This window comes from Chiloscyllium plagiosum, unplaced genomic scaffold, assembly GCF_037043375.1.
Source record: "Chiloscyllium plagiosum isolate Xiang-an unplaced genomic scaffold, Cpla_swu_hap1 HiC_scaffold_9, whole genome shotgun sequence".
Taxonomy (NCBI): domain Eukaryota; kingdom Metazoa; phylum Chordata; class Chondrichthyes; order Orectolobiformes; family Hemiscylliidae; genus Chiloscyllium; species Chiloscyllium plagiosum.
Genome location: NW_028270147.1, coordinates 36,300,615 through 36,326,080, shown reverse-complemented (window position 1 = coordinate 36,326,080; position 25,466 = coordinate 36,300,615). Strand labels below are relative to the sequence as shown.

The 25,466-nt window shown below is 40.9% G+C and overlaps 1 protein-coding gene across 1 annotated transcript in view; it reads left to right on the top strand.

Annotated features, from left to right (window-relative positions):
- The window catches only part of hectd3 (HECT domain containing 3), a 65,663-nt gene extending 44,389 nt beyond the window's left edge, over positions 1-21,274 (top strand). The window contains exons 17-22 of the mRNA XM_087990540.1: positions 1,441-1,647; positions 3,526-3,655; positions 10,220-10,294; positions 11,076-11,157; positions 12,637-12,708; positions 20,461-21,274. Of these exons, the coding sequence (XP_087846666.1) occupies positions 1,441-1,647; positions 3,526-3,655; positions 10,220-10,294; positions 11,076-11,157; positions 12,637-12,708; positions 20,461-20,545 (651 nt within the window). The 3' untranslated portion in view covers positions 20,546-21,274. The remainder of the gene's footprint in view (positions 1-1,440; positions 1,648-3,525; positions 3,656-10,219; positions 10,295-11,075; positions 11,158-12,636; positions 12,709-20,460) is intronic.
- The last annotated feature ends 4,192 nt before the right edge of the window (positions 21,275-25,466 follow it).

The following is a 25,466-nucleotide window of genomic DNA, read 5'->3' as shown; positions in this document are numbered from 1 at the left end:
ATCATAGAGATGTACAACACAGAAACAGACCCTTCAGTCCAACTCATCCATACTGACTAAATATCCTAAATTAATCTAATCCCATTTGTCAGCACTTGATCCGTTTCCCTCCTAAACCCTTCCCATTTAAATACCCATCCAGATGCCTTTTAAATGTTGTTGTTGTTGTACCAGCCTCCATCACTTCCTTTGGCAGCTCATTCCATGCATGCACCTCCCTCTGTGTGAAAAAGTTGCCCCTTTAGGTCCCTTTTAAATCTTTCTCCTTTCACCTTCAACCTTGCCTTCTAGTTTATATAAGCCCTGAAGAAGGGCTTATGCCCGAAACGTCGATTCTCCTGTTCCCTGGATGCTGCCTGACCTGCTGCGCTTTTCCAGCAACACATTTCCAGCTCTGATCTCCAGCATCTGCAGACCTCACTTTCTCCTTCTAGTTTATATATTTCATTTATATATTTCATCATTAAAGCACCTTCAGATTTTTTAATATGGGTGCATTATAGGATAAAACGTGATACTAAATCACCATGAGCAATTATTAATACAGGTAATGAAAAGGTTGGTCAGAGATTTTAAGCTGTATCTAAAGGGAGGGGACAAGTAAATAACTGGTGTGTGAGTGCTGCTGGCCCTCAAGTCAATATTTGTTCAGTCACATTTTTTTCTGTCCAGCTCATAGATTGTTAACATTACCAGATCATTACTGCTGCTAATGGTCTTTTTTTTTCTTACTGTCAGTACAGATTGAATACTCTTTTTTTTGTGCTGACATTTTTGATAGTTTCTGTAGTACTTTCTTATCAAGCAACACAGGTAGTAGAAGTAATGGACTTCTCACAGTTTGAGAGAGTGGGTAGAATATGAAGGAATTGGAGTTGTACTGTGAACCTGGGCATCGAGGAGGATAGAAAGGTATAAAAACAACAAAACTTTGTCAGCTGTGAGTTTTTAACCAAAAGCTACCAATAAAATGGTTTAGTTTCTTCCATTTCTTATTTTAATTACCTATCTTCCTCTTCCCCCTCTTCCTCAACCATTGCTCCCTACTCCCCAAAGTGTCTCTCACATTGTTAATACATAATATTTTTCCATTCAAGAAGAGTGGAAAGAGCACATGACTCTCTTCAGCATTTTTTTAAAAATCCGAATCGTTTATACTGTCTGTTTATTGTATTCTGCCTGAAAAAATATGCTGCTACCTGGTAGGAATATGTACTTACAGCCTGCTCAGCCTGTACGAATGCACATTATGTATAGCTCTAGTTAGCTGGAGCACATTCCAACTGCAAAATGCACTGTAAACTGCAGATTATCGGTGATAGTAAAATTGTATTAAGATTTCAGTGAGGTGCAGTATTCCTTTTAATGTATCTAGTTAATCGAAGCAATGTTGCATACAAGCTTTGAAACACTGAAGCCAGTCCTTTTCTTTCTGTGCAGGTGAAACTGCTGGAGGCAATGGAGAGCATGGACAAGGAGACATTTGAATTTAAATTTGGGAATGATCTCACTTACACCACTGTACTTAGCGATCACTCTGTAGTGGACCTGAAACCTGATGGCAGCAACACCGTTGTCCAGTATGAGGATCGAAAGGAGTTCATTCAACTGGTTCAAAAAGCAAAACTAGAAGAAAACAAAGACCAGGTAGCTATAGAGTCAAACATTGCAGAATAAATAGAAAAACAGGAGGAGGAAGTAGTATAATGATTCAGTGCTGAAACATGATTAAGTCTTTGTTGTACTTTTATTGATAAGTATCTTGTACACCATATTTCAAATCAGATCAGGCAGACATTCTAATTCTAATCTATTTTAAGCAGGCTATATTTGGAGTTAGTTTAATTAGTGCAGAAACTTCAAGAACAATTATTTTGCAAAGAATTAATAGTTACATGGACAAATGTGAATTGATTAAAGAGAGCATATCTACCTGTAATTGCTTTACTATTTTTTTGTGGAATTTTTTGAAGTTGCAGCAGAGTGTTGGTGAGGACAATGCTGTTGGTGCGAAATACGTAGACTTCCAAGAGATATTCAATACAATAGACTTGTGAGGAAGGTTATAGCTGAAGAGTAATGTGTACATTAGCAAAGTGATACAAAATTGCCTGGGAAGTAGAAAACAGAGTATGGTTAATGGGTATGTTTTTGGGGCTGGAGGAAGGATACACTGGAGTTCCTCAGGGGTCAGATATGATCCCTTGTTTTTCTGGTATATGTAAGCAGTCTCGATCTTGACACTTTTAAAGTTTATGGCTCACAAAACCTAGGAGTATTATAAACTGTGAGGAGGACAGTGTAGAAGGTCGTTGACAAGTTGGTGGAGTGAGTGAGTAGATGGCAAATGGGGTTCAATGCAGAGAAGTTTGAGGTTGATGTACTTTAATGAGAAGAACATGGAGAGACAGTTTTTTTTAAAAGTATATATTATTTTCAAAAGTGTGCAGAAGCAGAGACATCTGGATGTGTATGTGCATAAGTGATTAGAAGTGGCAGGACAAATGGAGAAATCAGTTTTTAACAGGTATAGGGTACCAGAGCGGGGAGGTTATGCTGAACCTTTATACGATATTAGTTAGCCTTCAGCTATTTTATTGTCTATGGTTTTGGCCACTATGTGGTTTAGATAGGATGTGAACGCATTAGAGTTAGTGCAGAAGAATTCGACAAGACTGGCTCCAGGGATGAGAAACTTTGAGGGCAGATTGGAGAAGTTAGGCCTGTTATCTTTAGAATCATGAAATCCCTACAGTGTGAAAACAGGCCAGTCAGCCCATTGAGTCCATATCGCTCCAGAAAGCATCCCACCCAGACCTACCTCCCTAACCTATCTCTGTATCCGTGCATTTCCCATGACGAATCCATCTAGCTTATACATCCTTGGACACTGAGCAATTTAGCATAGCCAATTCACCTAATGTGCAAACTTGGACTGTGGGAAATCCATAGAGACAAATTCCACACACACAGTCGCTCGAGGGTGGAATTGAACCCAAGTCCTTTATACTGTGAGGCAGCAGTGCTAACCACTGATCCACGATGCTCAGAAGAAAGCTAAGCAAGATCTGATAGAAGCTTTTAAAATCGTGTGCAGTCCTGTCTGAGTAGATAGGGGCAAGCAGTTCCCACTCATAAAGGTTAAGAACCAGACAGCCTTGTTTTGAAGCAGTTTGGAAAAATAGCAGATATGAGCTTTGTGCTCAGTCGGAATTCTTGGAGCTAGTGCAGACACAATGGGCTGAATAGCTTACTTCTGCACCATGTTAATTCTGTGATTTTGATGACAGATGCACAAACCTTGCCCTGGTTTGATGACCTGTTTAATTTTAATTGTTACTTTTACATAAGGAAGTCTGTTACCCTTTTACCTCCTTCACTAGATGACAAAACTATTGCAGCTTCAACCAAATGAAAATCGCCTTTCAAAATATTTGGCTGTGTTTTTGCATCCAGATGTGCACAGCCTATTTACAATCTCTAGGGGCCAGTGCTTGTGGCTGATATTTTTTTCGCCTGCCTCAGATTCAAGCAATGAGAGCTGGTCTACTAAAAGTGGTTCCCCAAGCTGTACTTGACCTCCTGACCTGGCAGGAGGTCGAAAAGAGAGTCTGTGGTGATCCTGAAATTACAGTGGAAGCTCTCAAACGTTTAAGTAAGTAAAAAATGCCTTTGTTTTTGAGATTATTTTTTATTTGTTTTCTTTTTTCAGATTTCATGGTTTACAGACCATTCAGCATAAAGGATAAATGGCACTAGCTGCAGATAATTTTGAATGTACCATCCACACCATGTTTAAAAACTAATTGTCATAGATGGGCATTGTTTAAAAGGGGCCATTTATTGCCCAACCTTCATTGCCCTTGTGCAGATCGCTGGTGAGCTACATTCTTGAAATAATTGCACAGAGGCCAGTTTCCCATCGCCAGGTCACCCTTTATTTACATGTGCACAGTACAGGGGCTCTGGCTAGCCAGCTCAAAACCAGACCCTGTACTGAGGAGACCTTCTGAATTTTCTGTTTATATACTTTTAAAAATTTTATTCTGTATATCCACCACTCGGAAAAACACCCATTTGGCCAGGGAACCAGTGACAAATCCCCTGTTTATTTTTTTTTTCCCTTTATAATTTAACCCCCACACTACCACCTAAGTGCGGTAGTGCTTATTTTCTTCCCCAGCACCTATGATGTGTGTGTGCAGGTGTGAGACACAGTGAAAGACACAAAGTGCACGAATCTTTTTTCAAATTCCACCACCAGGAAGATAGGAAAACACCCGGGTGGCCAGTGACAAACACTGCCCTTCACATCAAAGAGCAGTGCTGTGTGATCAAAACAGTGAAGGGGAGGGTAGGGACTAAATCAAAATAGAGTTGGAGGGAGAAATGATGCACTCCACTCCCTGCGGCGCCTACCTCTCCCTGAACAACTCCAGGGTGTTGGTGGACACTGCGTGCTCCTTCTCCATGGACACCCGGGATCCCCTGTTTATGTTTCTTTCGTAACCGTGGAAGAGGGGAACATTTCTGTTTTTTTTTTTGTTTCTTCTTTTTTACTTTTCTTTTTTAAATTTAACCCCCACACTACCACCTAAGTGCGGTAGTGCTTATTTTTTCCCCAGCACCCATGGTGTGTGTGTGCAGGTGTGAGACACAGTGAAAGACACAAAGTGCACAAATCTTTATTCAAATTCCACCAACAGGAAGATAGGAAAACACCCGGGTGGCCAGTGACAAACACTGCCCTTCACATCAAAGGGCAGTGCTGTGTGATCAAAACAGTGAAGGGGAGGGTAGGGACTAAATCAAAATAGAGTTGGAGGGAGAAATGATGCACTCCACTCCCTGCGGCGCCCACCTCTCCCTGAACAACTCCAGGGTGTTGGTGGACACCGCGTGCTCCTTCTCCAAGGACACCAGGGATCCCCTGTTTATTTTTTTTTTATGTGAACAATACTACAGGATTTAATTGAATTGAAGGGTTATAAAGCAAATATGCACAAATAATTCATGTCATTAAATGTCAAACATTCAAGCGGAGTGTTGAAAAATGGAATTAGAGTAGATTTAGTATAGCTTTGGTGGTAGATCCCGTTTTTTTTTCTTTTTTCTTTTTTTTTTAAATTTCACTCCGTGTGCCACTCCTGTTCTTTTTTTTTTCTTTTTTAACCCCACACTACCACCTAAGTGCGGTAGTACTTATTTTATCCCCAGCACCCATGGTGTGTGTGTGCAGGTGTGAGACACAGTGGAAGACACAAAGTGCACCAATCTTTATTCAATTTCCACCACCAGGAAGATAGGAAAACACCCGGGTGGCCAGATCCCGTGTTTATTTTTTTTTTTTTTTATTTTATTAAACAAATTACAAAACAGTTTACAAAAAACATTGACAGCTGTACACAAAAGACAGCAATTTTACAAGGGAGAGGAGCAGCAAAGCTAGGCCCCGAACCCTACTGTTCAACCATTTTACAGGGAGAGGAGGACAAACCTCAAATCCCAGTTCCACATATGACAAGACAGTGACAATGACATTTGTACATTAGACAATACCGTTACATACAAAAGTGCAGACAATACAGACCCAGCAAGCTCCCGCCCCTCCCACCTAGATCCCGTGTTTATTTTTATTTTTTTTTTTTTAATAACACCAACCAGCATAGAGTCAGTCCCCTAAACTGAAGAGGCTCTGAATCTTCTGTTTATATTTATTTTATTAAACAAATTACAAAACAGTTTACAAAAAACATTGACAGCTGTACACAAAAGACAGCAATTTTACAAGGGAGAGGAGCAGCAAAGCTAGGCCCCGAACCCTACTGTTCAACCATTTTACAGGGAGAGGAGGACAAACCTCAAATCCCAGTTCCACATATGACAAGACAGTGACAATGACATTTGTACATTAGACAATACCGTTACATACAAAAGTGCAGACAATACAGACCCAGCAAGCTCCCGCCCCTCCCACCTAGATCCCGTGTTTATTTTTATTTTATTTTTTTTAATAACACCAACCAGCATAGAGTCAGTCCCCTAAACTGAAGAGGCTCTGAATCTTCTGTTTATATTTATTTTATTAAACAAATTACAAAACAGTTTACAAAAAACATTGACAGCTGTACACAAAAGACAGCAATTTTACAAGGGAGAGGAGCAGCAAAGCTAGGCCCCGAACCCTACTGTTCAACCATTTTACAGGGAGAGGAGGACAAACCTCAAATCCCAGTTCCACATATGACAAGACAGTGACAATGACATTTGTACATTAGACAATACCGTTACATACAAAAGTGCAGACAATACAGACCCAGCAAGCTCCCGCCCCTCCCACCTAGATCCCGTGTTTATTTTTTTTTTATATTTTATTAAACAAGTTACAAAACAGTTTACAAAAAACATTGACAGCTGTACACAAAAGACAGCAGTTTTACAAGGGAGGGGAGCAGCAAAGCTAGGCCCCGAACCCTACCGTTCAACCATTTTACAGGGAGAGGAGGACAAACCTCAAATCCCAGTTCCACGTGTGACAAGACAGTAACAATGACATTTATACATTAGACAATACCGTTACATACAAAAGTGCAGACAATACAGACCCAGCAAGCCCCCGCCCTTCCCACCTTCCGACCGCTCTAAGGCAGCCCGCCCCTACCCACCTTCCGGTTCTCGGTCCACCCCATGCCCCTTCCAGTTCTCGGTCCGCCCTGACACACCTTTCGACCACCTCTAGGACAGCCCGCCCCGGTACCCGCCCAGGGTGACAGCAGTCAGGACGGCCTACCCACCTTCCGGCTTCACTAACCACCCTCAGCACCTTTCGACCACCTCTGGGGCAGCCCGCCCCGGTACCTGCCCGGGGTGACAGCGCCGAGGACGGCTACCCGCCTTCTGGCTCTCGGTCTGCCCCTAGGTACCATTGGGCTCTCACCCACCTCGTTGCACCTCCGACCAGTGGGCTATCCTGGCACACCTTTCGGCCACCTCTAGGACAGCCCGTCCCCTTCCCTGGGACGACAGCGTGTAGGGTAGCCCACAAGCCTTCCGGATCTCAGCCCACCCCTACCTGCCTTCTGGCTCTCGGCTGCTCTGACACCTTTCGACCACCTCTAGGACAGCCCGTCCCGATTACCCCTTATCGGGACGACAGTGCTCAGAACAGCCTACCCACCATCTAGCTCTCGGGGTGACTGGCATCAGGGTGGCCTACCCACCCTCCGGCTTTTAGGACAGCCTACCAACCTTCAGATTCACAGCATGGCCTACCCACCCTCCGGCTCTCGGGGTGACAGCTTTCAGGACGACCCATGAGCCTCCCAGCTCACAGCAAGGCCTGCCAGACCCAGGGACACGCAAGACAGTGCGGGTGATAGACCCAGGAAACACCACAATACAGTTAGTTACAAAAAAAAAAAAAAAAAACTCCCTTCTGGTACACAGTCCAAATTTATACAGTCTTCAAGATATGGAATCCATTTCCAGGAAGAGTCCACTCCAGTATACAATGTGCAATGTCAGAATTAGAGGCCGCTCCAAACTGCAGAATCCGTTGTTAAAAAACAGTCCACAATCAAGGGCAGAGTCCACTCCTGGACGCAGCAAATGCACACCCCATAGCACAGATGTTCAGTCTCAACAGAGTCCTGGTCCAGCCTTGGAGAGCCAGGCCCACTCACAAGAACACAGTACATAGTACAGGTGCAGTTAACTCACAGGGGTTTGGTCCACTCCTGAAGGAAAGGTCTTCTCCCAAACTCCAGGATACAGCAACTGCTCACCTCCCAGCACACATACAGGTGTTCAATCTTCAGAGGCCCAGTCCAGGCCTAGGCCTCCCCACAGGAACAGCTCCTCTGGTAAAATGCATGTCTTCCACAGGACTCAGTCCAAAACACCAATAAAAAGTGAAGACACATACAAAAAACAAAGAAAACTACAGTCCAAGGGCTATGCCCTACCACAAAATTAACATTGTCCTTTTCTCAGAAAGAGAAAAAAGGAGAGAAAAGAGTAACACACAGGCTGTAACCAACCAGTGAAACAACAACCCCCTAATGAGAACTGAGTTACACCTGAAACACATTATGTGCATCAGGAGTTTAACAATCAGTCCTCACTAAAAGGAATGCCAGTTAACAAACAGGCCAAATAATTCAGCCAGTTCAGGAATCAGGTTTCCCCCTCCAAAAAAGGAAGCAGAAACTAACAGTAACATACTGACTGTAACACCAACCAGCAAAGAGTCAGTTCCTAAACTGAGAAGACTCTGAATCTCCTGTTTATATCAGTCAGCCAGGGCTTTCCTGATTGGACCAGGTTAACAGTAACATACTGACTGTAACACCAACCAGCAAAGAGTCAGTCCCCTAAACTGAAGAGGCTCTGAATCTTCTGTTTATATTTATTTTATTAAACAAATTACAAAACAGTTTACAAAAAACATTGACAGCTGTACACAAAAGACAGCAATTTTACAAGGGAGAGGAGCAGCAAAGCTAGGCCCCGAACCCTACTGTTCAACCATTTTACAGGGAGAGGAGGACAAACCTCAAATCCCAGTTCCACATATGACAAGACAGTGACAATGACATTTGTACATTAGACAATACCGTTACATACAAAAGTGCAGACAATACAGACCCAGCAAGCTCCCGCCCCTCCCACCTAGATCCCGTGTTTATATCTGTCAACCAGGGCTCCCTGATTGGCCCACATTAACAACCCCAAATCAAGGATCTCTTAGTCAGTGAGATCCACCTGGGTCTGGTTTTAATCACTGCAATTCTTAAACTGATTTAATCCATGAAATGAAGGTACTCCCATGAACTGTTTAGTATGGAGTTAGTTCCAAGTTTTTGATTGATCAATAATGAAACAAGGTTGCAATATTTCCAAGTTAAGGAATGTGGAGGTAGTGAGGTCCTAAAGATAGTGGAGGGATTTCTTTCCTCTTTTCCCAGTACAGTTTTCCTTCCCACCCAACAAATCAAGTAACCAAGAGAAATTCAAATGTGATTCATATCTTAAGATTTCTGCTTGGGAAGGAGTATCTCCTGGTTCAATATTGTAATTATTGGACAACTTGCATCTCCCATATATACTTTGTGCTTGTCCTATATGTTAATCAGAGGTACAATAAATACAATAAGATCTTTACAGAATTGATGCCTTGTAATTGTGATCTTGGCTGTAGCTGCAGGCACAAAGTCTGGAAAGTTTGCTCTGAAAAACATAGTGCAGATCAATCATTCAGGTAATAAATTTTCCATAGTTCTGCACATGATTGAGCAATTCACTCAGTGATGGTTATCTGCACTTAAGCTCTACATAACATGGTGAAGGTAGTTGCTTTTTTTTTGGAGAATCACCTTTTTTTGCATCATTTTTAGCTATCATGAATAAACAGTGTAAACTTCCAACAGCAAAAAAACAAGTGTTTAAAGGAAACTCCCTGAAGTAGGAAGAGGGATATAAAAATGTGTTTTTTTTTAAATTGTGCTTAACTTGATATAATATATGTTTGTTTCTCTTCAAACTGATTTGCAGTACGTATTTAATCCAAATACATTCACTCTACATTTGATTATTTTGCACAGTGAACTGCAGTATTGCTCCTAAAACTTATAAAAACTGCTACCCATGCTTTGTATTTTAGATACCCAATACAACACACCTTGAGCTGAATCAGAGTGAGAGTGAATTGCTCCCAATTCCTTTATGTTGCTGCTCTTTAAATAACTACTAGAAAATGCACTTTTTTTTCCCACAATTTATATTTTTATGCATGAACTGCGATATCGAGCCTCTACTTTGCACTTGCAAAGATGGCACGGATCACAGCAGGAATATCTGATGTGGCACAATATGGAAGGTAAACTGATTTCCTGTCTCTCTCTGGGATGCCACAAATCAACCTTTATCCATGTCTCTTCAATTCAGGAAGTATCATTCTGTGAAAGCTAAGGTTGTTTGGAGCAGACCTGTTAATTTAGCAAGGCATGAGTAAATATATTGTATGACCTAACTGTGATAATCAGTTATGAGCATCAGGGATTATTTCCACTGAAACTAAAGCCTCAGTTGAAATAACCCCAATTGCCCTATATCCTGTAGTGCTGCTATGATAGCTATATAGACACTTAAACTTTGATTAAATAGTACTAATGTTGAATTAGAAACTTGTGCGATAGTTTGTTCTATTCTCTTTGTTTAGCTCGCTTTGAAGAATTGGAGCAGTCTGATACCAGAGTCAAGTATTTTTGGGAAGCGCTCACAAATTTCACAAATGGTAAGTGGCCTCATTTAGAGTTACTTGTTAGTTGGTTAAACCAACTTTTTCCAGTGTCCGTAGTCTGAGTAATACCTACCTGTTTTCTAGTTTGAAGATTAGAGGAAATTTTGTATCATGTCTAACATAAGATTTATTCTGATCATTAGACCAAGTGGCTATCACTGTGTGTGACAGGTAAAAGACGTTGGAGCACTTTTGTTACCTCTGAAATGTTACACTACGAGCATATTGAAATTTAGTGAAATTCATGCACCTTAAAAAAACACAAATAACAATTACTGGTCAATAATAGCTATCATGGACATTGTGCTCTGGGGTTTGAGTATTCTGACCAGAGATTTGAGCACCTTTTCCAGACTCTCACTGCAGTGCAATAAGAGAGTGTGTTACATTTTCAGACATGCCAACATTTTGGGGGGAGCCATCAAGTTTGATACTCTCTTTATTTGAAGATGTAAACAAGTTTTTTTTTCTCATTTAAAACCCTGTGTGATTTTTGCCTGCATGTGCCCCAAACAGCTATGGATTTGAATATCATATCCAGGCCAATATGAATCAGTTGAGCGGGATTTGTTTTAATACTGCTCTAAAGTACAAAATTGTGATTTGTATTGTTAGTAGACATTGTCTTGTTTGCACAAATGGCCTGTTGTACTAAACTGCTCATTGCTATTTGCCGTTTAAGTATAGCAGTACAAAGATTAAAGTCTTTTTGACAATTGTGGGGAAAAACAGGCAATGCTTCTTTTTTCTGTTTCCTCTCTAATTTATTTTTCAGAGGATCGCAGTCGATTCTTAAGGTTTGTTACGGGTAGAAGCCGTCTGCCTGCTCCGATATTCATCTACCCAGACAAGTTAGGGTAAGTACATTAGATTGTTGGATGGTGACTTACCCTGGGTACTTCAAAAGTGAGCTGGTTGATTGCCATCAATGACCTACATTCAATTGGAAACTATATAAAAAACTACAGTGAAAAAATGAAAAGCTTTCCAGAGGAGTGTTGTTGTGATTTACACTGTCAGTCTGCCATGATACAAATTACTGATCTCATTTAGTGGGGGGGTGCTTTCAGGTGATGTTGTAACTAGAGGAGACTCACTGCAGAGCCTACCTGTGGAGCAGAAATGAAAAATGGTGGGATAACAGGATGCAGGCTCAGGATTTGGATTGTATTAATTCAAGTCTCATTTGTTAATTTTGCCTACAATAAAAACAAAGTGCTAGGGAAACATGGTAGGTCTGGCAGCGCCCGTGGAGAGATGAACAAAATGATCATTTCTGAAGAGTCATATCAGACTGGAACTACTTCTTTTTGTTTCCCTTGATTTAAGTTGTGTATTTTCAGTATTTCCCACTTTTCGTTCAACTCTACCAGGACAAAGACAGTAGATTCATAGGAACATTACAGCTTGTCATCACCATTACACCATCTTGACTTGATGCTATGGTGCCATTTATTTACTTTTCTGGGTTAAAATCCTGAGACTCCCTGATAATAATATTATTCGTGCCCCTGCACCCCACTCCCAACGAACTACCACAGCATCTTAAAAAGACCATTCGCCACCTTCTCAAGGGCAATTTGGGATAGCCAATAAGTGCTGGCATACCCAGTGATACACCCATGAACAATTTTTTTTAATACCCTGTTTTATTGTCCTGCCTGTGGAATATGGAGAAAGTGAGGACTGCAGATGCTGGAGATCAGAGTCGAAAAGTGTGGCACTGGAAAATCGCAACAGGTCAGCGAGCATCCAAGGAACAGGAGAATCAATGTTTCAGGCATAAGCCCTTCATCATTCCTGATGAAGGGTTTATGCCAGAAATGTTGATTCTCCTGGTCCTCAGATGCTGCCTGATCTGCTGTGCTTTTCCACGCCATACTTTTCAGCTCTGCCTGTGGAATATGTCATTATTCACATTGCCAGGATACCTGTTAGTGATCCAAATTTCATTGTCAGATAAGACCCGTGCTCTCATTGTGTAAGGATGGATCAGGATCTTCAGTTTACAAAGCTAAGATTCTGAGCCTTAGTCCACCTCTTGTTAACCCAGGTAAACAGATCTGAAAGATGACTGGGTTGATGTGTATCTGGGTTGGTGTGGAGGGGAGAGAAATGAACATATCTTAGTATTCTATGTGGTCGTTTAACATACATCACATGGTAATTCTGTCCCTGGTCAGGGTTATTAACATCTCTTGTGGTTTTTGCAGTATTTTATTGAGCTTATCTAGGTGTTACATCAAATATAAACTAAGTTGCATAAGTTATATGTTATATAGAATTTCTTTTTTAATTTTACAATATGTTAATATTTGCTATTGTTTCTTTGACAGCTCAGAGAAAACAGATGCTCTCCCAGAGTCTTCCACATGCTCCAGTACACTTTTTCTGCCAAACTATTCCAGGTTTGTTGCTTCTATTTAATCAAGAGTTTCTATTCCTGTTTTTTTCTTTTTTTTTCCCTTTTCCAGAGGTCAGTCTTTTGATTCTAATGGACAATGTCAGTATTTTGTGCGTTATTTCACAAGTCTCATTATCATTAATCTAGCAGTGTCAGCTAAGCCCAAACTGTTTCTCTCTTGAGGCTCATATATGCCTGTGCATATGTTAGAGTAAGAGTTCATGAGCCTCGGCTGTTCTCGTTGTCCTTCCCACAAGTTATTGAAGTCAATTGTAGCACTCTAATTGCTGTCTCTTATGAGGTTAGATACCTTTGCATAAGACCACATCCAGTGGTGCCATAAACTAGTAAGTCATTGGGGGAATTATTGCAACTTTTCAAACTTCTCTTAGTCTGTGTGAATCATCACATCATGACTTCATAGCTTTTAGAGTCTATTGCTGTTTATTTCAAATGGTCTGAGCTCATGTATGAACCTTACAGATAGTTTGGCTGCACGAACAAAGCTTGTATTTACATGATGCATTTATCGTACAGTTGCAATGGAACATTTTTCTCAGATATAATCCTGTGGAATAATGTAGCCATATGTACTGGACTTGGCATCCCCGATCACAGATTTGTAGAGTATATTTGAAGGAGGCTATTTGGTCCAACATATCAATGCTGGATTTTTCAAAACACAGTCAAGTTGATCTATTCACTCATTCATCCTGTTCTTTCTCTTCACGTATTTATCTGATTCCTATTTGAAACCTAGCATTGAATCTGCTTCCACTACCCTTAAGGAAATGTATTTCAAATCATACCTAGTCAATGGCAAGGGAACACAAGACATAGTAAGCTTACGTGGATACTTTTTGATCATTCAACCACTGAAAACTGTTCCTTTTTATTTGCTTTATGTAAAACTTGCAAGATTTTAAGCAATATCAAATCTCCTCTTGGCCCATTTTGCTCTTTCAAAAACACTTACACCCATTTATTCAGTCGATCCAAGAAACATAGGAAATATGAGCAGGAGTAGGCCAATCAGAGTGATCACACAGCATTGATTGAAATATTGAGTAGGATGTCAATGATGTGTGATTTGAGGGGAACTTGCAGTTGGTAGTGTTCCCATGTAGCTGCCGGCCTTGTCTTTCTAGTTGGTGGTGATTGCGGGTTTGAAGGGTGTAAAGTTGGAAGGGTGTTTTTCTGACTGGAGATCTGTGACCAGTGGTGTTCCACAGGGAGCAGTGCTGGGACCCTGTCATTTTTAACATATCTAATATATAAATGATTTGGAGGAGAATTAACATGATCTCTTTTGGTGATACAAAGATTCAGGGAGCTACGGACAGTGAGGAGGATTGCTAGAGGATACAGCAGGGTATGGATAGTCTGGAGATTTGGGTGGAGAAATGTCTAAGTAGCCTTAGTGAATTTCTGCTGTGCATCTTGAAGATGATACTCCCTTTTGTTTTTGAGTGTCAGTGGCGAAGGGGCCTGAATGGCACTGCGTTCATAGTCAAGCATGCTGCTTTGACCCAGATGGTGTGCAACTTCTTACATGTTGTTGGAGCTGCACTTCATGCAAGCAAGTGCAAAGTATACCATTCCACCCCTGACTTGCGCCTTGTAGATGGTGGAGAAACTTTATTGTGTCAGGAAAAGAGTTACTCACTACATCAGGGTGAGAAGTTAGGAATCTTGTAATGTTTTGAGATGCTTTACATTTTATTTGAGAGGGCAGTCAGGGTATAGGTTTAACATCTCCGTCAAAGAATAGTTCAGCATACCTTCAGAAATGGCAGCCTTGAACTTCTAGGTCTTGAACATTCAACCTTTTTTATTCTTAATTAAGCAGTTAACTGTGATGTGTGAAGATCTAGACTGAGTGGACCCTTATCACAGACAAAATTAAAAAGCAAATTTCAGTCAGAAGAGGCTACGTTGTGGAACCTTTATTTCAGTTAGCTTCATGAGACAGGAGTCAAAGAATAGAAAGAATTAGAGTGTAATTAAGAAGTGGAAGAATCATCTATACTTTCATGGAGTTCCCTGTCTTTAAGTTTGCAGTCTTGTCCTTTTAGTTGTTGATGTCAGGTGAAGAGAAGTCCGTTACACAGATTTTCTGAATGAGAAATTTCATTAACAATGTTTGTCCACAAGATGGTGGTGGAGGACACCAGTGTTTCCTAATCTACCCTGCCGGAGGTCTAGATGCAAATGATTAACTACTGCTTTTTTATTTGCAAAATTGCATTGGCAATGCTACAAGCTGCATTCCAATGTTGAAGGAACTGTCACTTTTTAGGTCGCTTTCACACAACTCAATATGGACCTTGATGTGACGATGCCAGTGTTGGACTGGGATGTACAAAGTTAAAAATCACACAACACTAGGTTATAGTCCAGCAGGCTTATTTGGAAGCACTAGCTTTCAGAGTGCTGTTCCTTCAACAGGTGGTTGTGGAATATAAGATTGTAGGGCATAGAATTTATAGCAAAGGTTTACAGTATGATGTAACTGAAATTATATATTGAAAAAGACCTGGATTGTTTGTTAAGTCTGTCATCTTTTAGAATAGGCATGTTGGTTTCAATTCTTTCATACGTCAATTCCAGAACTTTCTTGACGTTACATTCTCAAGTGAACTTTAACAATAGGTGCCAGGTTGGCCCAGATAATGCATTGAAGGTGTGAGGTGCCCTGTGTGAGGCTGTCTGTGCACCAATGTTCAGACTGATTCTAATCTAAAAAGGGGATTTACAGAATCTTACATATATTCTTGCAGTTTTTGAGCAAATTAAAATGTAATTCTGCATATGCCAATTCACCCCACAAGCGTGCGTGCGTGTGTGCGCGTTGGGTGGGGGTGTGTATGAGTGTGTGTGAGTGTAAAGGGGTATAAGTCTGTGAGAAGGTGTGTGTAGGAGTTTATGTGTGAGTGTATGAGAGAGGGTCTGTGAGTATATCGGTCTGTAAGAGTGTCGATATGTGTTAGTCTGTCTGGGAATGAGTGTAGTGTAGTGGGGTCACCTGAAGTGTGACATGAACCCAAGGTCCCTGTTGAGGCCATTCTCATGGGTACCAAACTTGATGATCAGCTCTTCTCAGCCACATTGTTGCCTGTCCTGAAGTCCGCCTTGGAGAATGGTCACCTGAAGGTCCGAGGTAGAACGTCCCAGAGTGCTGAAGTGTTCCCCGACTGGGAAGTACCAGTCCTGTCTGTTGATTGTTTTGCGGTATCCATTCATCCGTTGCCATAGCCTCTGCTCAGTCTCACCAAGGTATCATGCCTCAGGGTAAGCTTGCCTGCAGCGTATGAGATAGACAACGTTGGTCAAGTCACATGAGTACCTGCTGCGTACATGGTGGGAGGTGTCCCCCTGTGGTCCTGTTTTCACATGGTGGAGTTTAGCTCCATCTCAAAGTTTCATATATGAAGTTAGTTTAATCCTATACATGTTATTATTGGGTGGATTGTGTGTTCGTTCTGATCGAAGTCATAGAACTAATCTTCCCAACTTTTTTTTTTCTGTCTATAAGATTTTACGGAACCTATCATTTACATAATATTCAAAAGGAAAACGGAGGGAAGAGATTTGGATAAACTCACTATATAATGTATTTAAAATTACATTGTGTTCTATCCTTTTTTGAAGTCTAAAATAATGTTGACTTTTCAAGAGTGGCTGAATGTTAAATTACTGCTATGGAGATTTATCCACTTTGTGCCGCAGCCATAGTGCTATTTTAGTTGATGCAATGCTTTAGTTGCATTTATAAAATCAACATCAAGGCTTAATTGGGATAAAAATGGTTTAACTTACCATTATTTGAGTCATTGTGTCCCTTAGCACCTCATAGTCCAGGTTTAGCATTAGTGCAACTTGATTTTAACTTTGCAGAGTTCGTGAAATATAAATGCCACCAAATGTATTCTTGATATGCTTTGCAAGTAGGGATGTGTTGCTCACTAAAATATTAATGACAGAAGTGATAAATTGTTTTATATTGATTATGTCAGTAAGATGTTCATTTTAGATGCTTTGGGTTCCACCTGTCCATCTTCCTTCCCACCTATCCACTCCACTCTCTGCTCCGATCTATCACCAACACCCCCAACCTGCATCTACTATCACCTTCCAAGCCACCTTTCCCCCCACCAGCCCCAACTCCCCATCTATTTCGTCACACACACACTAAGGGCTTATGCCAGAAATGTCGACTCTCCTGTTCGTCTGATGCGGCAAGATCTGCTGTCCTTTACCAGCACCGCATTTTGCTATTCTTTATGTGGAGTCTTATTTGTACTTTAATCTTAAATAATATTGATAGGACTCGGCAAGATGGCAGCGATTCTGTAGGACTGCTGTAGACAGCTCTGCCTAACAGCCAAGGCATACCAATGTTTTTTGCCATCCCTGGCCACCTTATGCGGTGGAAATATTAGTTTAAAATCTTACAGAACACATATTTCTTAATATTTGGGAGTGGGAAGAATGCCAAAGGGAAAAGAAGCAAGCAAACAGCAGCAGGGAGGACACTCCCCTGCAGCACCTACCACACCAGAGACTGCAGCAGCAGCCTCTCCTGAACCCCCAGGGACCGAACAAACTCACAGGAATTGGCTGCAGCGATGGAGAGACTTACCTTGAAAGTTGCGGCTGCGATTGAGGAAATCCGTGGGGAGATTCGTGCCCAGGTCCAACCTACTGCATCCATGCTGCAGAAGCACGAGCAGGAGATCCAGGGCCTTTGGGAGAGGCTGGAGGAGGTGGAGGATCAAACTAATGTCTCGGGAACTGCAATGGAGTCCTCCTCCAGTCGGATCCAGGTGCTGGAGCAAGAGACGCAGGCCTTGCAAAAGCATATCGACGACCTCGAAAATCGAGGTCGGAGAATAAATCTCCGAATTGTCAGGCTCCCTGAAGGTTAGGGATTTCATCCAGAAGAAGACTACGCTTCTCACTAAGCCCTATAAGCCCGATACAGAGAGAATGTTGCTACGCCCCACAAGCTCCTTTTCGGTTAGTGCCCTCTATCACCTGCTGGGTGGCAGGGCCTGGCAGGATATTAACCAGTTATGAGAGGACTGGGAGAAAGAACTGGGAGTGGAGATCTCTTCTGAAACATGGGAGAACATATGGGAAAATACTCGAAAGATCTCAATCTGTAACAGGATATGTGCTACGCAGTTAAAAGTTCTGCACAGGACTCATCTGGCACCAGACCGTCTGGTGAAGTTTAAAAAAGGGGCATCATCAGTCTGTGCCCCAAATGTAAAATAAGTGTAGGTACTCTTACCCATTGCTTCTGGACAATGCCACAGGCTCCATGTTTATTGGAGTGCTGTGGCGGGAGAGATAGGAAGGGTATTGAGGACTGAAGTCAAAGTAGACCCAATATCTCTCCTCTTAGGTCTACCGAATTTACCATCTTTAGACGGGCATGGGAAGAAACGATTTAATATTCTTGCATACTGTGCACGGAAGAATATTCTGCTGTATTGGGTGTCTGAGAATCCGCCAGGCTTGCTGGGATGGCAGAAATTACTTATGGAGCACATTCCCTTGGACTTTCTTACAAACATAGTGCACCACACAACAGACAATTTTTATAAGACATGGCAACTCTACTTGAGTTATTTGGATATAGATTTATCAGTTATCTTAACTAGAGCGTTTGTTTAACAAGGATAATTAGATTTGTCAAGCCTGGGCCCTGGAGAGGGTCTCCCGAGTTAATACGGATATGTATACAATGCTCCCGTTCCTTTGTTTGGGAGCCTTGCGTCGAGCATAGCTATTCTGTATTTTGTATTTTTTTTGTGCTTTTCTTTTTTTTTGGTGTTGCTTTGCACAGTGTTAGAGTTTGCTTTGTATTATAGAGTAGGTTAGTAGTTAGTAGATAGCAGTTGTATTGTAATTTGTGTTTTTTTCTTTTTATTATACTGATATTTGTGATTGACTTTTTTCAATAATTTTATATGTTTGTAAAGTTTAAAAAACTGCTAATAAATATATTTCAAAAAAAATCGATAGACTATTGCATTACATTCAATTTAATTTGTCTGATATGTAAGTGAATGTGTTAAGTAATTCTGTGTAGGTGCAGTAAACCTCTTGTATCCCAATATCCCACAGTGTAATTTTAAGCTCCCCTGAATTGTGGTTGGACTCGGCAAACTCTATGTTAAAATCTTGTTGTTCAAATACATTAACTGATAGTAAAATCAGCTGCATGTGGGCATGTCCATGTGATCACATTTGGCTAATTAAACAGGCTGCACCGATGTATTAATTGAAGCATAGTGCAAATGTAGTGAAAGTTTGTAAACCTGAGCTGCACTTTTCAAATTTTGAGCAAACAGATTGTTGTAATGTGTTCTGTGGTGCTCATTCATCATGTTCATCACCCCAAAAGCTCGGATGATGGGTCTGAAAGTTTTCCCCTTGCAGCCTGCTGAAAGGGCCTTACATAACATATATTGACTGGTCTCAATCCAGAGGGTAAAAACAAGGACTGTAGATGTTGGAAACCAGAGTCTAGATTAGAGCGGTGCTGGAAAAGCACAGCAGGTCAGGCAGCATCCGAGGAGCAGGAAAATCGATGTTTCGGGCAAAAGCCCTTCAGGAATAGAGGCAGGGTGCCTGCAGGGTGGAGAGATAAATGAGAGTGGGGGTGGGGAGAAAGTAGTATAGAGTACAATAGGTGAATGGGGGTGGAGATGGAGGTGATAGGTCAGAGAGGAAGGTGGGGGAAGGTAGCAAACAGTACAATGTGTGAATGGGGTTGGGGATGAAGGTGATAGGTCAGAGGAGGGTGGAGTGGATAGGTGGAAAGGAAGATAGGCAGATAGGACAGGTTATGGGGACGGTGCTGAGCTGGAAGGTTGAAGCTGGGGTGAGGTGGGAGAAGGGGAAATGAGGAAGCTGGTGAAATCCACATTGATGCCCTGGGGTTGAAGTGTTCCAAGGTTGAAGATGAGGCGTTCTTCCTCCAGGCGTCGGGTGGTGAGGGAGCAGCGGCAGAGGAGGCCCAGGACCTGCATGTCCTCGGCTGAATGGGCGGGGGAGTTGAAATGTTGGTCCACAGGGCGGTGGGGTTGATTGGTGCGGGTGTCCCGGAGATGTTCCCTAAAGTGCTCTGCTAGGAGGCGTCCAGCTCTGTAACTCAATGCCATACTCGGCCATGCAGCTGGTTAATGTGGGAAATGGAAAATACATTGCATTGTTCTAATCAGGGCTGCCTTTCTGACAGTAGTCATAGAAGAAATTGTTCCACTCCCTCGCATTGCTCAGTACAGAATCAGACCAAAGATAAATTAAAAGAAATTAAAAATTTCAAACTCTGCTAAAAATTCCAGCATTGGAGTAGCCGGCCATGTATTCTTCAGTGAGTTAATTACTCTTCCACTATGTGACCTAAAATGGTCTTTGAACAGTTTTTTTTTTCTTTATTTAAAGGTCATCATGCAAGTAAATGTTCTTCTCTACATTTGGGGTTGTGGAGGGAATTATGATGGCCCCATTTGGTTTTCCTTGAATGCTCCCTTATTGCTCCTCTAGCTTCCCCCAAGCCACCCATTTTTTTTGCTTGTTGCTTGTCTTTCAGAACGAAGTGCAGTTATAATGTGGTTAACTGTAATATTCAGGGGCCATCAGCGCTTCCATCTGTAATAATAATGAAAAGATATATATTTGCATACAGTTGCATAACCGTACAAGTACCTTCTAAACTGTTTCAAATCTGTTTTATTTGTAGTGCAAAGCTTTGTGAAGAGAAGTTACGTTATGCAGCGTACAACTGTGTGGCAATAGACACTGACATGGTACCCTGGGAGGAGTAACAACCAGACACCTACTGCATAGAATCAAACAGAATGTGGTTGCTGAAATTGATTATGGCCCACTAATAGCTGCTTTAAATTTGTGTTATCCATGTGTTGCTCATTCCTTAAGATTCAAGAAAATGTATCTTTTTATTTCTGTTTCTCGCCCTTTTGAAATTCCGAAACTGGTTGATTCACTAAATCCAATCAGAATGGTAAATTCAGAGATTTATTCCATAAGTCTTTGAAAAGTGGTGACACCTAATGACCTAATGAAGTCTTCCTATTTTGGCGATTCTTACAACCATATAGATCTAATTTTTTTTATGATTTGAGAATATTACTTTGGCTTGGGCAGAGAAAAAAATATTCTCTAACGTCTCGAGGCAAGCCAAGCCTTTCCACAAAATAAAATTGAATATAATGGTTTGAAATTTACTGAGTCTCCCAAGAGGTTGGCAATATTTTACTAGAAGTGATCCTGGACTCCAGAGACATAATGACACTGATGCTTGTGATGGACATCTCTAACTTCATGATGGGAATGGCTGAATGTTTCCTCAGGTCTCCTAAGTGGCCATTTCATGCTGCCTCTGCCTTAAGCATCTAATCCTGGTCATGTGAGGTACTCCTCACTTTGTGCTACCCTTCTGACATGTGAAGCTGGACCCACAAAGGTGAATGTATGTGCACTGATGAAGGGTATGCAGGAATCATGTGACTATGCTTCTTCAGTGTGCCACACCTCTGAGGTGGAACCAGCTGGAAGTATCATGCTATGTAAATCTTTCATCTGAACCCCACAGCACTCTTGTATGGTGAAGTATGTATTAATGCTCATATTGTCTGCTTCTCCGAACAAGCTTGGAGCACCGTCATAATTGATTGACTTACAAGTTCATCTGAAAGGGCCTATACTCAAGGTCAATTTTCCAACTACAATAGAGTCTTGATACTCTTATATATGCCATGTATTTAAGATTCACACAAAATGCTTATCTATGCCTATAGAAAGAAAGTTATATTACAAGATGCATGTTATAGATTACTTTGATGTACAGTCAACTCTCTCTCAACTTCGTCGTCTTGCTTCATCCCCAAACCACTTGATTCCCATTACATCCAACGTCTATCATAGTTCTGAATGTACTCAATGGCTGAGGATCTGCAGTTCTCTGGAGTAGAGAATTCCAACAATTCCTGTTTGAGGGAAGAGGTTTCTCCTCATCTCATTCCTAAATGGCAGCTACCTTTATTCTACACTGTGCCTCCTAGTTCACTATGAGAGAAAAGCATGTCTCAAACATGTACCTTGAAATCCCCTAAAAAAATTTGTGTTTCTAGAAGGTGACCATGCTATCTTTTAAACTTTGGGGAATATGGGTTCAGTCCACTAAATATCTCGCAGGATAATATCCGAACCCCAGGAATCTGTCTAATTAACCTTCCATAATTGGGATGAGTACATGGGTAATAAATGAAGAGTAACAGATGCAATGCTGCATTCGTTGGAGGAAAATGTCTATTTAATTTTGTAAACTCTTGTCAATAACACACTGCAGTTCAAGTATCACACTGACTGATATGCTTCACACATAACTAATAAATTGGCAGGATTGTGACAAAACTTGGTCCATGTTTAGATAGATCCTTTTAGCTGTACGCCTGCATGTAATTGCTTTGGGCTGTAATGAAACAGCTGCAAAATATTGGAAATTTTCTGGTATTGAAGAGATTTTTTTTCATATTTGGAGAGCTGGATGGTTAAGTTTAGCTTTTAATTTGGATCTTTGTTTCTGTTTCTGTCACATCATCACATTGCAGTTTGATGCAGGTTGCCAGGTTTAGCATTGCTAAATACAGGTATATGGCCTACTCCTATACTGAGGTCATTTTTGTTTCTTAACTATTAATCCCAGATCATGAAAAACATTATGCAATGTGTGTCCAAAGTTTAGAAACATTATGTATTAAGTGTATTCAAAACAATTTTGCACATCATCTAGATTATTGTTTGGGATCGCTTGGCAGCTTGGTGGAAAATTTGCCAAAAGAATTGAGAAACTTTGCATTACAGATTGTGTTCAAGTTAACAAAGCTGATCTGGTGCCTCAAGGAAGGACTTGTGTCTAAAGGGGCAACAAGTTGAAGAACTGTCACTGCAGTGCCCTTGTGTAATCTGACTACAACTCCCTTTGAGAGGATCAACCATTCTGGGAGCACAGAATTGAGGCATTTGTCCCCACCCCCTCCCCACCCCAAAATTTTGCTATCTTTCAGACAGACCAATAGATTGAATCCTGCAATGGCAGTCTCTGCTGTCAGGCAACTCTTTCTCACTGGAGAGTAGATTAGACAAAGGTGGAAGTGATGACAGTTCTGACCAATCCTTTCTGGCAAAATAGGTGTTGGTTAACACCTAATACTAGTGAGGATCTATTGGATGGGTATGTGTGATTAAATATGAGGTTCAAATAAATAATTTTTCCTAGCTCTTTAATATTTTGTCGAATCAGACCCTTCATCTTTCTGGCTAGATGAAATCATTTCCAGTAAACTTGAGTAAAATGTATAATTTATGTTGGTTAATACTGTATTCCAATGTTGTAATAGCCAAGATGTGAAATAATTTGTCAATATTATAAGATAAATCAACAGTTTACATAATAAAACTTAATTTTAAAAAATCCTATGGGTATGAGTTTTGAGAATGCTGCAGCAGTGTTTTTTTTGATAAGTAAAACAGTATTGATGCTAGTGATGTAAAACCACAGAATAAACTGCTCAAATTTACTCTAACTAATTTGATTATATTTCTGGGAGACTTAAGGATATTTAGTCTGATCAGCAGACTGTTGTGGAGTGGATTTGGGATTTTGCGTTGATTGATCTTCGGATTGTTCGCTGACGGTAAGTTTCATTTACAAATCCAGTCCTGTGAAACTGTATTCTTTACCTTGACCCATTTGGAATTAACAGTTTTCTTTTATTTTCAGGCATCCAAATTATGGTCTGTATTGTGCTGTGGGTTTAGGCCAAATAGTGCAGTTATGAGGGCAGGTCCTCCGTTCAAGTTTACCCTCCTTGTGGTCTTGATCTGTTGCTATTAGGAGTCTCCCATTGTCATATTTAACAAGCAATGTAATCAGATCATAGAATAAATGAGCAAGTTTCCCATTGCTTTGTATTCTCCTTTGTATTTGAAGAAGACAAATTTTCTGCCCAAAGAATGGTCTGATTGTAATCAGCTGTTTTCTCCTAAGGTTCCAGCTCATTTACCATCCACAGCAAACTCATCAGCTGTTGGCCAATAGCTCATAACCCCAAGTGTTGGGGGACCTTTTATCTGAGTTTGGGATGACTGCTAGTGAACAATAGGAACTGGGCTTAACCTCATAGTAGAGTCTTGTACAAAGCAACAATTTTGATAGTGTTATGCAAACATACGTTGTTCTGATTGCAGTTAATTCAATGAACAGTAAAACTTCTTCAGCAGTGGATCATCTTGCTTTACTGAAACAAAATAACTTCAAACTATCCTCAACCTTCTAAACGTGGTGGAAAGGACCCTGTAGTTTTCTGCTTTTTAACAGAAAATATAATTAAGAGTTTTGGTCTCCATTTTTATTTTGCTGCATTCACAGTCTGGGCAAAATGCCAATAAATGTCAAACAACTCCTGCCAAGATCCTAGGATCACATGGGTGAGCTTCTCGTCTACAGAGATCATTCAGTGCATAGAGTCTGCTCCGCCATGCAATCATGGCTGATTAAAAAATTGAATTTGTTTCTGAAACAATAAGCAATGTGGCCCATTCGTGTTCTAAGCACTTTGTTTTGATGCATTTTTAAAATTGAATGAATATACTTTTAAAATCCACCATTTAAATGCAAATCTTCCCAAACTTTTATGTGGAATAAAAGTCCTGAAATATAGTCAATAGCTACAGCTGATGAAACAGGCGTGAGCTGATGGACTTTCTACAGACTACGTATTTTCTTGTCAAAATGTGGGTGCATGGTGCGGACCTCCAGTAAACAAGCATTTGGTTGAACATTGCACATGAATGGTATATTCTCCTATTGGCATACTTTAAAGGTATTAATAAAGAAATGAGGACAATGTGTGACTCTTCTAACCATTCAAAAACATGATACTTTGTGCTTGTACTAGTCATTCATCGGGAAGGTGATGAAATTGCCATTTCTGGCTTCCATTCTCCGTACCCCTGAGATTAATTTGCCATCAGCAGTTCTGTTGTTACCTCTGTATAAAAGCTAAGGGCAGGTGATAGCTTTAACAACTAGAGATGGAGTACTATCTGTAATGAGGATGAATTTCAAATTTATTTGAAATGCATTCCACGTGTGAAATTCAATTTTTTTTTTATATATTCAATTGTGGGACGTCAGTATTGCAGGCTGGTCAGCATTTATTGCCCATCCATAAGAGCATAAGACACAGGAGCAGAAATTAGGCCATTCAGTCCATCGAGTCTGCTCCACCATTCAATCATGGCTGATAAGTTTCTTAACCCCATTCTCCCACTTTCTCCCCGTAACCCTTGACCCCCTTGACAATCAAGAACCTATCTATCTCTGTCTTAAATATACTCAATGGGTTGGCCTCTACAGCCTTCTGTGGCAGTGACTTCGATTAAATTTGCCACACTGAGTGGCTGAAGAAGTTTCTCCTTATCTCCATTCTAAGAGGGCTTCCCTTTACTCCTAAGGCTGTGTCCTCGGGTCCTAGTCTCTCCTACCAATGGAAATATCTATCAACATCTATTCTGTTCAGGCTATTCAGTATTCTGTAAGTTTCAATTAGATCCCCCTCATCATTCTAAACTCCATAGAGTATAGACCTAGAGTCCTCAAATGTTCCTCATATGTTAAGCTTTTCATTCTTTGGACCATTCTCGTGAACCTCCTCTAAACCT